At 42.7% G+C, this 16,297-nt stretch overlaps 1 protein-coding gene across 1 annotated transcript in view; it reads right to left on the bottom strand.

Annotated features, from left to right (window-relative positions):
• GLI3 (GLI family zinc finger 3) overlaps positions 1-16,297 on the bottom strand; it is a 318,421-nt gene that overhangs the window by 87,238 nt on the left and 214,886 nt on the right. Inside the window, exon 7 of the mRNA XM_056113391.1 lies at positions 11,288-11,489. Within this exon, the coding sequence (XP_055969366.1) occupies positions 11,288-11,489 (202 nt within the window). The remainder of the gene's footprint in view (positions 1-11,287; positions 11,490-16,297) is intronic.

Genomic DNA, 16,297 nt, shown 5'->3' with positions numbered 1-16,297 from the left:
CTATGTCTGGAGACCCTCAAGCACCACAGTGTCACTCTGGCATATTCCAGCACTGAGCACTGGCTGCCCCACACTGCCTGGACAGTGTGAAGCCCCCTGGCCTGGGCCCCAGGCCTAGAAGGCTGCTGCTTGAACACACCCCCGAGCCTACTTCTATGTTTAAAATGATTTATTTATGGAGCCAAAGAGATAATACAGTGGGTTTGCCTTGCACACAACCATCCTGGATTTGATAGTCAGCACCCCATATGGTCCCCTGAACCCAGCTAGGAGTGATCCCTGAGTGCGAGTCAGGAGCAAACCCTGAGCATCCCTGGGTGTGAGCCAAAACAAACAAAAACCACATACAGATTTATTTATTACTGAATGCCCATGAAATATAAAGTTGTTTGTGATTGGGCTTCAGGCATACAATACCTCACACCTTTCCCTTCACCAGTGTCAACTTCCCTCCACTAGTGCCCCCAGTTTCTCTCCTGCCCCAAGCCTGCCTCTGTGGCAAGCATTTTTGCTTTTCTTTTTCCCTTTGAGGCAATCTGGTTTTAAAGAGACAAAGGTAACACACAAGAGACAGGTCTGTGACTGAGCACACACCTGGCTGGGTGCAGCCCTGGGTTAGACCCCGGCACCTACAAGAAATAAAGAATAAAACACAATGAAGGCAAGAGGAAGAAAGCAAGGCCAGAAGCACAGCAGTCCTCAGCTCAGGTTTCTGCCTGGCAGCCCCAGGAAGGGCCGTGTACTCTCAACTTTGGGGAACGCCTCTCTTTGGAGGACAGGTCCTTTTCTGCCAGTAAAACCTGGGACATGAACGAACATTCTCTAAGATCCATGTTAACTGCAGGATATCTAAGAATAAACAGAACGAAAGGTTGGAAAGCACAGTGGGAACGTCCTGGCCTAGCAAGCAGTGATGGGGCTTGACCCCCAGGACCACATATGGTTCCTGAGCACACAAGCAGTGACCCTAGAGCACCAAGCCAACAGAGCGGACAGACATCTAAGCTGATTTATATTTTTTGGGAAAAGGCACAGCCAGCTATGCTGAGGGCTTACCCCTGGCTCTGCGCTCAGGGACCACTGGTGGGCTTGGTGGACCATATGGGATGCCAAGAATTGAACCCAGGTCAGCTGAGGGCCAGGCAAACTCCCTACCCTTGGTACAATCTCTCCAGCCCCCAAAAGCTTGTTTTAAAATGTATTTCTTCAGGCATAAACATGAGGAAATGTTTGATATGTGTGTGGTTTTATGTATCTACATGCCTAGGGCTGCATGAGGACTTCTCAGATGATGGGGCTGGGAGGGGAAAGTCCTGCCCCAGGACAACACGCATCTTCTGGCTTTCGAATGTTCTACATCCTGGCTCCTGGGCACTCTCCCCTTCTCTCTCTGTAACTCAGACCTTCTCATGGATGCCAGACGTCACACTCAGACCACTGGAGTCACCCAGCATGAGCTTCTCGTCTCACTGCAAAACCAGGGTCCTGGGACTGGGCGGTGCCAGGCCCCAGACAGGAGGCGGATGCGCACCACCATGACCCTGGCTGCCCCCCCTGCCCCCAGCACAGCCGTGGAGAATGAAGATGACACTTACCTCTGGAATCACTTTGTCAAGGTTTCTAGAAACAGGATTACATAAAGCTGTCTAGATTCAGCTCTGTCCACGGAGACACAGTGTCTCAGTAAGGACTGACTGGGTAGGCTTTAAGGTAGAATCGGGGTGGGGTGGGGGTGACAGTCCCATGGCATGGAGCGTTGACACCAGCATTACCCCAGTCTGACTGCTGTCCTGAGCCCCATACTCAGGCCCTGGCCCCAAATCCTGCGTGGCCCCTCTCCAGGGTGTGTCAGGTCCTCCAGGCAGCACTGTACATGGCCTCTACGTTATTTCCAGAGCTTGCATATGTTTTTTTGTCTTCAGAGCGGTGGCACACAGGATGCTGTTAAGGAGACATCCTTGCATACTGCCTAGAACCACTCCCACCTGTGCTTGGGGAAGACCTAGTCCCGAGGCCCCCACAAGCAAAGCATGTGCTCCACACCTGGAACCATCCCGCTGGCCCTGACCTCTTCTCTAGAAGATTACATGAGAGGCAGGAAAACCACAAAAACACAGACCTATCTAAAAATATCACTTGGAGGAACAGAGAGACAGTGCAGGAAGGGAAGCACTTCAGCCCATCCCAGTTTGATCCCTTACAACCCATACGGTCCTCTGAGCACTTCCAGGAGTTATCCCTGGCCACAGAGCTGGAATAGCCCCTCAGCATTACCACTGCAGTCCAAAACCAACTATATATAATACTTATAAGTATTTGCATCTTATAAGTATTACTCTATAAATTTAGGTAATAAGATTAGTAGAAAAAAAATGATTAGTGACTCAGATCTTCCCAGGCAATGTTTTACAGACTTAGAAATCTCTTAAAGGTGCAAAAGTAAGAATTATGGAGAAAAGAAGATAGAAACCTAAGGTCAGTACCAGTTCAAGAGTTCAGGCCTCAGTGTTACTTCTATGTGAATGGACACATTCCAAGGAAAGTCTTGCCCCACAGGAGTAAGAGCATGGCAGGCGGGTGGGAGGTGGGGGGAGGTTGCTGATCAAGATAACCACCCCTCAAAAACACTTAAGAAACCCTCATGCAGGCAGTGATCAGGGGAAAACTGAGCACATCTAAAAGTCATGACCAATCATTCCACCTTCTATGCAGTAGAGTATACGCCTTCCATATTCAGCTGAATTAAAACTGAGTTGCACATCACTGTCTATTTTCCAAAGATTTAAAATATTCTCAAAATCTCAATATTTTACAAAAAGTTGTCACATGGAGCTGGAGTGATAGCACAGTGGGTAGGGTGTTTGCCTTGCATGCAGCCAAGTCAAGTTCGATTCCCAGCATCCTATATGGTCTCCCGAGCAGCACTGGGAGTAATTCCTTAGGGCAAAGCCAGGAGAAACCCCTATTCATTTCCAGGTGTGACCAAAAAAATTGTCATGTATTCCCTATCAAAAATCAAAGAATATTATGTGAATACTCTTGCAAAATATGATCGAATCTAGCAAACTGGATCTTGTTTCTAAGTGTTGCACAGAAACAAATCACTTATAGCAAACTCCTCTGACTGGGAAGTTAGCATCTATTTTCAAGTTAAAATTATGGGTGCAGTGAAAATGAAGGGTACTTCATAACTAAAATTAGTGTCTAAAATGTCCACACTACATTATCTATTTATTTCAGAAGTTTTAACTGAATATTTTCTGTGCATCCTGTTATGTCCAATAATTATGTGCAACTAGAAATTTATATCTTATAACCAGTATATAAAACTTTGAAATCAACTGTATTTGACTTTTACAACAAATACAATTTTTTTACACCAAGTCAACATTTACACAAAATCCCTCATCAATCTGTAAATCAAAGTTATACTTAATTCCTGGAATAATAATATAAGTGAGGGCACTTTTAAGTTCATACTGTAGAAAATCATTTATTAAACATAAAATCCTGCTATAAATAAAGGCATTAATTACTACACAAGTCAAATACATGAAAACTAATTAAGATGGCACACAAAACAAGTCTATAAAGTGTTTTTAAAACACTACAGAAACTCTACACATGGCAGGGGATAACTCAATGCTGATAAAATGAAGGTAACCATATAACTGGCTTGCTGCAGCCTTGCATAACAGAAGGACAACAAAGTTCATCGTAGTGATGCAGATTATTTGTTTAAAGTGAAAATAAAGGAGCCTGAGCTAGTACAGCTGTGGTACCACATGGCTTACAGATCATCATTGGGTGACACTCTGGAGCCCCCAAGCAGTTTCCTGGGGACAGCTTTGGGGGTAGGAAAGCCCTATGTCCTGGGCCAATCCCTCAAAGCCTGGCCTAAGGTGCACATATCACAGGGAGCAGCTCCAGTTCCCCACGCACTGCAGGGAGCGTCTTGAAAACAAGTCAGTAAGCAAGAATGCACATTTTTTGTGTGTATTTTTTGGGCACCACTAGATTGTGCTAAGAGCTTATTCCTGTCTTTGTGCTGAGAGATCACTCCTGGCAGGCATGATCATATGAAGACCATCTTATGAGGTGCTGAAGACAGAACCTTGGTTGGCCAGTTCAAGGCAAGAGCCAGACCTGCTGAACTATTTCTCCATCTCCTGAGGATGCAAAATTTTGAGGAAGTACAAGAAAGGGGGCAGGAGTCTATACCGCTCAGGAGACTCAGAGGTAAAAGGTAGGCACCTCTTCTCTCTCTCTCTCTCTCTCTCTCTCTCTCTCTCTTGCTCTCTCTCAATTCAGGCATTATGATTTGAAATACAGATACTAAAAGGTTACCTACTTTCAACACTCAATTCTTGTCCAGAGTGATCATTTTCAACGGATGCTGTCATAATGGACCCTTCTCTGTCCCATCCCCCCCCCCACACACACATAAATACCCTGTGGTAATTTCCAACCACTGACCAGTCCTCCTGGCCCGTTTACCCTGGTCTTGGATACTAGTTTTATCCTTTTTTGGGTAATATCCCACAAATAAATGCAGTCATTCTGTATCTGTCCCTCTCCTTATGACTTATTTCATTCAGCATGATACTCTCCAAGCCCATCCATTTATAGGAGAATTTCATGTCCTCATTTTTCCTAACAGCTGTGTAGTATTCCATTGTGTAGATGTACCATAGTTTCTTTATCCAGTGTTCTGTTCTCAGGCACTCAGGTTGCTTCCAGATTGAGACAGACCCACAGACCAATGCAATAGAGTTGAATATCCTGACACAGAACCTCAAATATATGTCCACCTAATCTTTGGCAAGGGACCAAGAAATATGAAGTGGAACAACGAAAGCTTCTTTAACAAGTGGTGCTGAAAAAAATGGACAGCTACATGGATAAAAATGAACTCTGACCTCTATATAATGCCATGCCCAAACATCAGATCAAAATGGATTAAAGACCTCAACATCAGACCTGAATCCAGAAAGCACATGGAAGAAAATTTTAGCAGAACCCTTCATGATACTGAAGCTAAAGGCATCTTCAAATATGAAACACCACTGACCAAACAAGTGGAAGCAAAGGTAAACAAATGGGACTACATCAAACTACTACATTAAACTACATTAAACTAAGAAGTTTCTGCACCTCAAGAGAAACAGTGACCAAGATACAAAGTCAGCCTACAGAATGGAAAAGGATACTCACCCAAAAAGCCTTCTGATAAGGGGTTAATATCAAAGATATTTGTATTAACTTAGATATTTAATAATATCTAATTAATTTGGTATTTATCTAATTAAATATATATTTAATAACTATATAATATCTAGTTAATAACAAAGATATTTGATATTGACAGGCACTGGTTGAACTCTACAAGAAAAAAGCCTCCAACCCAATCAGAAAATGGGGCGATGAAATGAACAAAAACTTCCTTAAAGAAAAAATTCAAATGGCCAAAAGTCATGTGACAAAATGTTCTTCATCACTAATCATCAAGGAGACGCAAATCAAAACAAGACTGAGATATCATCTCACACCACAGAGACTGGCACATATCCAAATGAAGAATTAAAAACAGTGCTGGCGAATGTGGGGAGAAACAGACCCTCTGTCATTGCTGGTGGGAATGCTGATTGGTCCAGCTTTTTTGGAATATACAAATTCCTCAAAAAATCTAGAAAGTGAGCTCCCATTTGACCCAGCAATATCACTTCTGGGAATATATCCTAGGGGTCCAGAAACACTCAGCAGAAACACCATCTGAACTTCTATGTTCATTCTACTTCATTTTTAGCACATAGAAATGCCACAACTTTCTGCAAATTAAGTAGTCTATTTTACTGCAATGGTTTATTGTTCATGAGAATATTTTGGTAGATTTTAGTTTTCTAAGTATATCATCATACTGTCTGCAAATAGAGATAGTCTGCCCTCTTCTGTGCCAAACTGTATCTGTTTATTATCTTTCTTTTCCAACTACTGTGGCAAGGACTTCCAGAGCATTATTGAATAATTGTGGTGACAGTGGACATTCGTGTCTTTTGTCTAATCTTAGAGGAAAGGCTTTCAGTTTTCACTATAAAAATGAGGTTAACTATTTTTTGTGGTAATTGGCTTTTACTACACTGAGTCAAGTTCCTTTTATTCCCATTTTGTTGAGAGTTTCTATCATGAGTGGGTGTTGGATCTTTTCAAAAAAATTCTGTCTCTGTTAATATGATTATATGTGTTTTTAATCTTTCCTTGTATTTATGTGGTATATCACATTGATTGACTATTGTACATTAAACTATCCTCACATCACTGAGTTAAATAAATCCCATGTAATCATGGTATGTAATTCTTATAACGTACTGTTGAATTCAGCTTTGATAATGCTTTCTTGAGGATATTTTCATCTATTTTCATTAGGTATCCTGGTCTGTCATTTTTTCTTTAGTATCAGGGTGAAGGCTTCTGGCTTCTTGGTTTCCTGAAGAGCCTGGGCAGCAGAGGAAGGTTTTGAAGAACTTGCTGGTGGGGCCATATGCCTGGGCATTTTTTTAAAGAAATTTTTTAATTACTCTTGAAACTTCTGTGTTAGTAATTAGTGTATTCAGATGCTTTGCTTCCTCCTGCTTCCATCTGGGGAGGTATAATAGGATCCCAAATTTTATTTCTTCTAGTTTTTCCAGTTTCATGGATTTAAGTTTTTCATAGTGATCTCAGATATTCCTTTCTATTTCTGTGATATCATTTGTAACTGCTCTCTTTCCCTATCTGGTTTATTAAAGTGTTCTCTTTTTTTTATTTTTAGGTCACATCTGGCAATGTACAGGGGTCACTCCTGGCTCTGTACTTAGGAGCCAGTTTACCCCTGGCAGTTCTCAGGAGACCAAACGGGATGCTGGGAATCAAACCAGGGTTGGCCATGTGCAAGGCAAATGCCTTACCCACTGTGCCATCACTCTAGCCCCAAGTCTTCTCTATTTTTTATTGCAAGTTGAGCTAAGGGTTTTCCAAACTTGTTTATGTTTTCAAAAAGCCAGTTACTTTGATCATTTGTAATTTCAGACTGGAGGTCTCTACTTCACTAATTTCCACTCTACAACTCACTATTTCCTCCTTCTGCTGATCTTCTAGTAAACAGTTATCCATCTGTGCTTTTTCTGCTTTCCTATTGAACTCTCTCACTGCTATAAACTTTACTCTTAGAACAGCTTTTGCTGTGTCCTATATTTTTGATATCCTGTAGCTTAATTCTCATTTATTTTCAGTAGTCCTGAGTTCTTCTTTGGTTTCCTCTTTGTTCCACTAGTAGGTAACTTGTTTAGTAATGGTGAGTAGTGTTCAGTGGTCATTGTTCAGTAGTGCTCAATGGTGAGCTGTTCACTTTCCCCCACTTTCTAGTGGTGATTAATTTTCACTTTCGGAACATCATAATCTAAGAATATGGCAGATACATTTTCTATCCTTTTTATTTGCTGGGGACTTGTTTCTGTGACCTATTGGAGAGGAATTTATGCTCAACTTTCCTGAGGTAGAGTTCTATGCATCTAATGAGGCTCATCTCTACTATTAAGGCCAATGTTTTCTTAATGACATTTTAACCAAGTTTACCCCCATGGTGTGTTGTGTATGTGTGTGTTTGCCTTTGTGTATTCATAAGGACTATGGTGGGGGTGAGGAGAACAGGACCCGGACAACAGAAATAAGAAATTCTGAACCGGAACCAAAAGTTCTAGCTGCATTCTTTGATTCAAAGCGCTAAGTGCCCTGTGTGCCAGACCTCCCATCCTGTAAACGTGAAATCTGAGTGGTAGGCTTATGGGATTCCCACTGCTCTGGGACCAGTGCTCCTAGAGACGGTGCACGAACTAGCTGATGCTCTAGCTCACCGACCTGCATCACTGTGGGAAACCTCTCCCCTACTGTGGCCTCCGCACACCCACTACCTTCCTCTACTCCATCCCAGCTTTCTGTCTGAAGGACGCTTCCTTCTCCTCCCTGAGAGCAAGGCTCCTGTCTCCACTCTCAAACCTGGCACTGTGACTGCACGTGTGGAGTAACCATTAACTATTGGGGGAATAAATAAGTAATTGATGAAATAGAGTACTAATGTAAGACCACTGACCATGTGGGAGGAAATGAAACTCTATTTTAGTTACTTTCACTGACACTGGCAGAAGAAAATGTAGTCTCATAGATTTTAGAACATACATTCAGAGTTTGAAGGACACTGGCAGCAGGTTTATATTCATGTTTCTCAAAGTTTCCTGCCCAGCTCATTTTGGTACTGTTCCTGCAACATAAATAAGGCCTTGGTTCCCTGTACATTATTCCAGAGTAAGCTGATATGGAAGCCACCACTGGCTCTCCCATTCAAGCCAGGGGGCAGAGGACCTATCATATATAGCCTTTCAGGGGCTTGCTAACACAAAGCCTGCTGCTGTGTTGAAACAGCAATTAAACTAGTCCTCTCATCAATTCAGCTGTTAGGAGAGTTCGCTGTTAGTTTATAGATTATCCTTGTCAACCACGAGTTGCTAACTATTCTTCAAGTTGGCCTTTAGATTTTACAAGATACAACTTAGAACATGTTTCTTTGGGTAAAGAACTGGCAAGTGCTGTCAATGATGCAATTAATCTAATGATATCACAGGACTTTTCGATGTCATCCAGGGTTATCTGCATTACTGCTTGTGCCCTCAATGCTGCATCTTCTCCTAACATGCTGTGCATGCATATTCAAAAATGAGAGGCCACTCTGTGCAAGAAAGACAGAATGGAAAGGAGCAAAGACCGAAAGAGCCAACAACAGGCCTGCCTGGGAGCTGAGCGATCTTCAACAGTAGTTCCTCTTCCAGACCTACAAACAAAACAGTGTCCTGGAGCTCTTGCATTGTTTTAAGTCAAGACATTGACAATCTAGTACTGTGGCTCAATGACCTCAGTAAGTGGCATTCTGGGCTGAAAATAAAAGAAAGACAGCAGTAATTACTGGTACACCATTCTCTAATCTAAGTCCTTTAGGTGCTACAAGCAGTCAAGATGGTGAGCAGCAAGCAGGAAGAAAGAAAAGCTAAGAAAAAGATGGATAAACAAATACTCACAAACAATTCTGTGAGAATGCCTGTGTGCGAATAGCATCAGGTGCCCTAGTCTATGTCTTTGACATGATGAGTCCCTGTCAAGTCACAGGATAATGAATGACTTCAGGAAGTTGTGAGATAGTTCATGACACTCTATGGTTTCAGGAATTTGCATTAACGTGGAATAGACAGTGATGTTTCTGACAGAGGCCCACTTTCTCAGAGACAGATCAGGATGACCACAGAGGCAGCACAGCCTGGTTTGCAAACCATCCAGGGGCTGTAGTACTTGACCGAGCCCCTGAGTATTTAATCTTCAGAATAAGACTGGTTTAATACATAGAGCAGGTGTTTTGTGTGGAGTTTACAAATGTGGAGACTGAACATCGGAGAACTGAAGTACAAGCAAGGTCAGCACTGGTGATTGGTGGCAAAGTTAGTCTGACTCTCAGGCTCAATGTGTGAACACAATGACTGATCCTGGAATAGTTCAAGCCCCTCCACATACTCTTTGCTGTTGTGTGAGCAGTTCTTACTTTGTTTCATATTTCCACACTTCATTCACTGAATTGTTTGAAAAAGATTTAAATAGAACAAGGAAACAGCAGAACATGACATCAATTCAATTTAGGGATTTATAGCATTTAAAAACAAACTTGCTGGCTGAGAATCACTGCTGGCTATGCAGTAAGAAAAGAATTAAACTATGAATAAGAACATTATAGATAAACAAACAAAAAAGTGACTTTCACCATCTCTCACACTTGAAAAATTACTACTAACACTTTTTCCCTTCGAGATTCTTGGGGTGTCAAGGAAAAGATAGAAAGAGATACATATATACATTGAGACCAATCAGTTAATACCCAAAGTTAGAGTCCACTCACAGTAACACACCGGTTAACAAGTTCTCACTTACTCAAAGCAAGGCTAGTGAAAATAGACTTTAATATGCACTTTATAATGCAATGAATGAATCATCATGGTTTAGAAAAACTACAGCTCAAAACAACTGCTAAAAAATGAATTATTTTCAGTTATTGGGAAAAAACAGGGGAAATGAAGGTTAATGTTTATAACCTGGCTGCTTAGTTAATTATAATATTATGTAACTTGCCAGCTGGAGCAATAGCAAGAGGTTTGCCTTGCATGCAGCCGACCCAGGTTCAGTTCTTCCACCCCTCTCAGAGAGCCTGGCAAGCTACCGAGAGTATCCTGCACACATAGCAGAGCCTGGCAAGTTACCCATGACATATTAGATATGCCAAAAACAGTTACAAGTCTCACAATGGAAATGTTACTGGTGCCCACTTGAGCAAACCGATGAACAAAGGGAGGACAGTGCCAATGCCATTATGTAACTCAGTATCGAAAATAAGCACTTGTTAACTAGCATAGTTCATACAATCAGTGATGAGTTGACAAGTGCAGTGGTAGTGCTCCAGGTGTAAGCAGGATGGCTCTCTCTGTACCCTTTTTATTGACAGAGACATGAGTTTGATAATGATGACATGAGACATCCTGTACTGAGTGCATTTAGTTTATATTTGTATCTTTTCAAACAGCTAGCAACAACTTCACCAAGAAGTTGTCAAAATGCTTTCACTACAAGCAAAGAAGGAAGGTCAAAATGGACCTTTAAAATATTTTTTTAAAAAATGGACTTAAAATTTCTTAACACAAAAAAACACAAGATCTTGTTAGATCTTCTCGCAAAGTTGTGTCTTCAGATGCCAGCCACGTTTATGTTACATTAAACAAAACATCCCTGTTTCAAAAGTCCCTTTGCCCCTAACATCATTCTCCTCCAAGCAGTAACAGATAGAACTGACACATGAGTGGGCTTCGATTTTTGCTCCTGTTCTTATATGAGGCATGGATCTAGGTGGCAAGTTCATTTTTCCTCTAGAGAAGTATAATTAGTAAGAGGAAACTGGATAAAAAGATTCTGTCGTCTGCCTAAGGCAAAATCTTTTTTATCACTGTCTCTTAGAAGTGTATTTCATTACAACTGAGTGACTTTCTGTATAGTGCTAGTGACTAAAATTTGAGACATGAATCTGAACCCGTAGTTGGCTCCAGAATGTACCGAAGTGACCCACGAGCTGTCCGCACCTCCTTCGCAGTCAGCCAATTCTGCACGGGCTCTGCCATGGAACTCCAACAGGTCATTGGGAAAGCGCCACACACCACAGAATACATACCTGATTGCACTTGCAGACAAGTGACCGTAGGAGCCACTTGCTGAAGAGCTGCTACGGGAATTATTAAGAATCGTGACCAAGGAGTTGGGAGACGTCCGTATCATGGTCTGCAGGTCAAAGCTATGGTCGGACAGTGGTGATATGGATAGTGTGCGCTTTCGGCTCGGCCTGGCTGCCAGCCGGGGGCTGGGCAATCTGGTGCCTGTTATGTGACAAAACAGAACCCGGTTACCTGGGATCGTGTTCAGTATCCCTCACTCACTCTGCCAGAAAGGCAGAGACAGTGGCTTCTGTGATGAGTCCCGCTCCTCCCCCTCGGAGCTACTGGCTACAGTTGAGGAAATTAGGGAGAAATATTTATCTTCCAGGGGCTTACCTCGGGGGAGCTCTGTTTATTAACGTGGAGGCAAATGATAAATTGCTAAACAAAAGGGAGAGACTTTTATGTGCTATCCCTTTCATTTCTAGTGATTTATGAATCTGACGGTTGCTTAGATATTCCCATCATTAATTTACCATAAGGAAGAGACAGCATACACCCCTCCCTCTCCACCAAGGCAAGGAACCCAAGGAAAAGAGGAATTAAAGTATTCTAAGACAAAATAACTCGACTTCATTTTGCCCTTATTTTCTGTACTTATCTGATCTACGGAATACTTAACGCTTCTCTGAAACAATTGATAAAAACATTTTCCTAAATTAATAGTTCTCAGCTGGGGAGCGGGAGGCCTATTTTCCCCCAGGGAACAGGTGGAGACATCTGGAAACTTTTCCCTTTATCTTGATTCCAGTGGGTCAAGGCCAGGAATGCTGAACACCCAGCGGAGAGCAGGGCAGCCGTCCACAGGGAAAGAGCATAGTCCCAGAGGCCAAGGAAGCAGCCGGGATGCAGAGACTGACCCCAGTGTATGAGATCTCTGTCAATCCCCAACACCCCAATACCACAACGTAATAAAACAAGAGTGTGGGGTTCATTTACAGAGTTTAAAGTTAGTGGTAATGAGGGCTGGGAGCCCCACATACTCAAAGGCAATTCACTGAGTTTGTTTTCATCTTCTGGATTTCTCTATTCAGGACTAACAGGAAAGAAGGCATTCACCAGAACTGCTTCAAAACTCCAGCAGCAAATTCTAAACAGGAGGTCAGAAACTTACCCTCGCCAATTTAATATAATCCTTCTTTGTTTTAGGAGAGTTAAAATCTAAGTTTCCATTTGCCATCAATTAATAGATTCTAGATTTGCATTTCGGGAGATAGTGATGAATACAGCCCACTGACCACTCCTGCTTTTTCTTTTTCTTTTCCTTTTTTGGTGTCTGGGCTACACCCAGTGCTGCTCCCAGGCTGCCTGGCTCTGTGTTCAGGGATCACTTCTGGGAGCTGCAGATAGAAGCTGTAGTGCCTGTTCTTGTCCCACTCCTGCTCTTCCTTGATCACATTTCCACTTCTCAATTTTCACACCAGAGTTTCTGAGAGATGAGAACCCCGACTGGTGAGCAGTGACCCCAAACTGCCTATACCACAGTGGGGATGGAGAGTCCTGTGTGTTTCTGTCTAAAGTGCAGCGGGGGGTGTTTGGGGCAAACAGATAACTGAAGCAGAAAGTAGGTCTCTTTTATAGAAAAGAAAACTGAGTACTTGTTCTCTAGAAAGTTCAGTGGGACTATTTTCTTTATCAGACAGACAGACCTGACATAATGTAATACTCCAACATGTTATGCTGAGATAATTTAATAAACAGGATATAGAACTTAAGAGACCATAGAGATTATTCTAGAAATACATATAACTTACCATTAATAAAAAATAAAAGCTGTGACTTAGACTAAGGTAAAGGTAAAGGCCCTCCCGTTGATCGTCGATTTTGCTCGAGCGGGCCCAGTAACGTCTCCATTGGAGACTTTGTTGTTACTGTGTCTGGCATATCGAATACTCTCGGTAGCTTGCCGGGCTCTCCGAGAGGGGCGGAGGAATCGAACTCAGGTCGGCCATGTTGGCCGCTTGTAAGGCGAACGCCCTACCCGCTGTGCTATCGCTCCAGCCCGACTTAGACTATCATGTATAAAATTGGAAAATGAAGCCAGAGAGATATAGTAGAACAGGGAAGGGCAGTGCCTCCCGGAGCATCCCACACGGTCCTCTGAGCATGGCTGGAAATGATCCCTAAGCACAGAGTCAGTAGTAAGCCCTGAGCATGGCCAGGTATGGCACTAGAAAACAAACAAAAAAAAAACTGCTCTCCTGTTGATCGTCGATTTGCTCGAGCGGGCCCAGTAACGTCTCCATTGGAGACTTTGTTGTTACTGTGTTTGGCATATGGAATACTCTCGGTAGCTTGCCGGGCTCTCTGAGAGGGGCAGAGGAATCGAACTCAGGTCGGCCATGTTGGCCGCTTGTAAGGCAAATGCCCTACCCGCTGTGCTATCGCTCCAGCCCAGAAAAGAAAACAAAATAAAACTGAAAAATCTATTTGAGTGAGGAATGTAATACCTACTCAGATTTTTCTTTTAGGCACATTTGAAATCAGCTTCTTTGTTGATTTTGTTGAAAAGCTGCATTACCGGGCAGATTTGGGATGTTAGCACAAAAATCGCATCCCTAACCTATGTTTATGTCTTTCAGTACTCAATTTGGCGTCTTACCTTTATTGTGGCACCTAATACATAAATGTCCATGTCTTCCACTATGAGAGACTGGTTCGATTACAGCTGCTTCTCTATGAAGAAATGATTTCCAAACAATTCTGTGGAGCACCCAGACTATTGTTTCCTGTTGTCTGGCCCTCCTCAATAACCCCTTTCCATAGAGACTCAGTGCTTGCCGGCACAGTGAGAAGTTAGAGGAATGTCTCCACAGAGCTGGCCCTAAAGCATCTCCCCAGTTTTCCGAGGCCATTAATGAGACCGAGGACCGTCAGCTGCTATGCAGCACTGGGGGCCCAGGAGCCTGGGGCAGCTAGGAACTAGCCTGTGTCTATCACCTGTATGAGGCCTTGAGTTTGGTCATCAATACCAAACAATAAAAATCTCATAGAGAGAGACAGAGCTGGGAAGCTGGTACACTTCACCTGTTTGCTCCTCAGGCTGGGAGCCGTCATCAACATGATCAGTACCGTTTCCAGTGCCACCTTTCATGATAATGTTCCAACAGGCATTACTCACTCTGTGTCCCTTAAGGTTGCGTCTGTTCTTAAAGGAGGAAGATTGCCATAAGATAGACCTGTTTATTCTCACGGCAACATAAACTCATCCCATGGCAGCTGGAAACAAGATGCCACTGCATGGCACACGGGAAGCCAGGTGCTCACCTGGACCCACTGTTCATAATTTAAAAGCAGCTTCAAAATGAATCTGAGCCAGGTGAGCAGGGCAAGCCCCAAGTCCGTCTGCCTCAGCCCTGCACCTGGTCTGTTCCTCAGGAGATGCTGAGTCACTTTCTTCTCCATTGTAAGATCTAGGACCTAAATTCTTGGCACTTTTCTTATGTTCTGTTTAATTCATTCATTGTTACTTCAATTATTTAAGTTTTTCCAAACCCTTTTTTTATGTTTTTGCCAACCTCCAAAAATCAAAAAGCATGTCAGTCCTTCAGGTCTGAGACTCAGTTATCTCTGCTGAAACATGGACCACTGTACAGCCTTACTCTGGGCACCTGAGAGGGTCCATGTGCGGTGCAGAGCGGCCCACCCAGGGCCAGCCCCTGAGCCCCACACTCTGTCTCTGGCCCAAATCCTACAGGATGTGTTCTGAGAGCGTCCATGGGCCAGAAGAGAGAGTGTCCCCACAGGATCCTCACTAATGGGAACTGTGAAAACACAAGGGGAGAGTTTTCAAATCAGCCCAAAGACAAGTCACCCAGTTTTTCACCAATCACATTGCTTGCTCTTTAAATACAAGCCTAGACATTTTTATTTTTAAAAGTTACTCTGGGGAGGAGCACAAACCCAGCGGTGCTCAGGGTCGGTACCAGAGGTGCTGGTGAGTGAAAGGGCTTACAGAGAGCATGGGCCTAAAACGAGGTCTGCCTCTATGACCTTAGCCACCATGCCAGCTGAGCCCAGGTGTTTTATTATGCCAATATAGGTACCCTTATTGGGCTTTTGGTTAATTGTTTTGTTTCTCTGCTCTAATAAAAAAAAATTATGACAAAGAAAAAGGAGTTTCTTTTTATATGATGAATGATAGGACATCTAAATTCCCACTTAATGACAATGAATTTACCATATACTTGGGCAAATTAAAATTCTTTTAATTAGTTTTTACAAAGTAAAAGGAGGTTCATCTTTTATTTAGATAAGAACCGCCACTGCCTGACTAAACACATTCTCATCAAACAGAAAAGGAAATGCAGGCTGACCTTCCAAGGCTTCCTCTGTGCTTCATTCTTTACTTGCAGATTTTTAAATAACTAATTTGCATAATCAGACTGAACTTTTTTTCCTAACAATTGTTAATTGAAATGTAATTAGAATGACTTGGAAATGTAAGCTCTTTTATAAAGGAGGCAGAGAGAAGCAAGTTACACCTTTTACCTTGTGTGTGGAAAACCAGTCTGAACCACATTTTGGTGAAAGCAGCTGCCACTTCAGGATGTGACTTAGCCTTGATCTTACTCCTGTGGCCAGGGGCCACTCTTCTATTCCATACCTACAGGGTACTACTGGTTACCGCTAGGCAGCTGAGCAAAGCCACGCCTACCAGGGAAGAATCCAGAAGCACTGTGGGGGTCACTAGAGAAAACAAAGCCCAAGGCAATAGTCTACTTAAAGGACATTGTTCAAAGGACAGTTCCTTGAGTGAAGGTTCTGGGTCAAATCCTGGTATGTGGCAAATGGATCCTGAAGAATCTAAATACATAAGAACTCTGGAATGATCTAAAAAGTGGCAGTCACAGGCTCATCTATTATATGTTTAGTTTAGTAACCAAAACCAATCAGCTTAAATCTTGAAAGACCCAAAACTATGTAACATAAAATATATTATTCTGTTTTCTTCCTCCCCTTCCTTTAAT

The sequence above is a fragment of the Sorex fumeus genome, unplaced genomic scaffold (genome assembly GCF_029834395.1).
Source record: "Sorex fumeus unplaced genomic scaffold, SorFum_2.1 ptg000020l, whole genome shotgun sequence".
Classification (NCBI taxonomy): Eukaryota; Metazoa; Chordata; class Mammalia; order Eulipotyphla; family Soricidae; genus Sorex; species Sorex fumeus.
The sequence above is the reverse complement of the archived record's forward strand: the minus strand, read 5'-3'. Positions and strand labels throughout refer to the sequence as shown.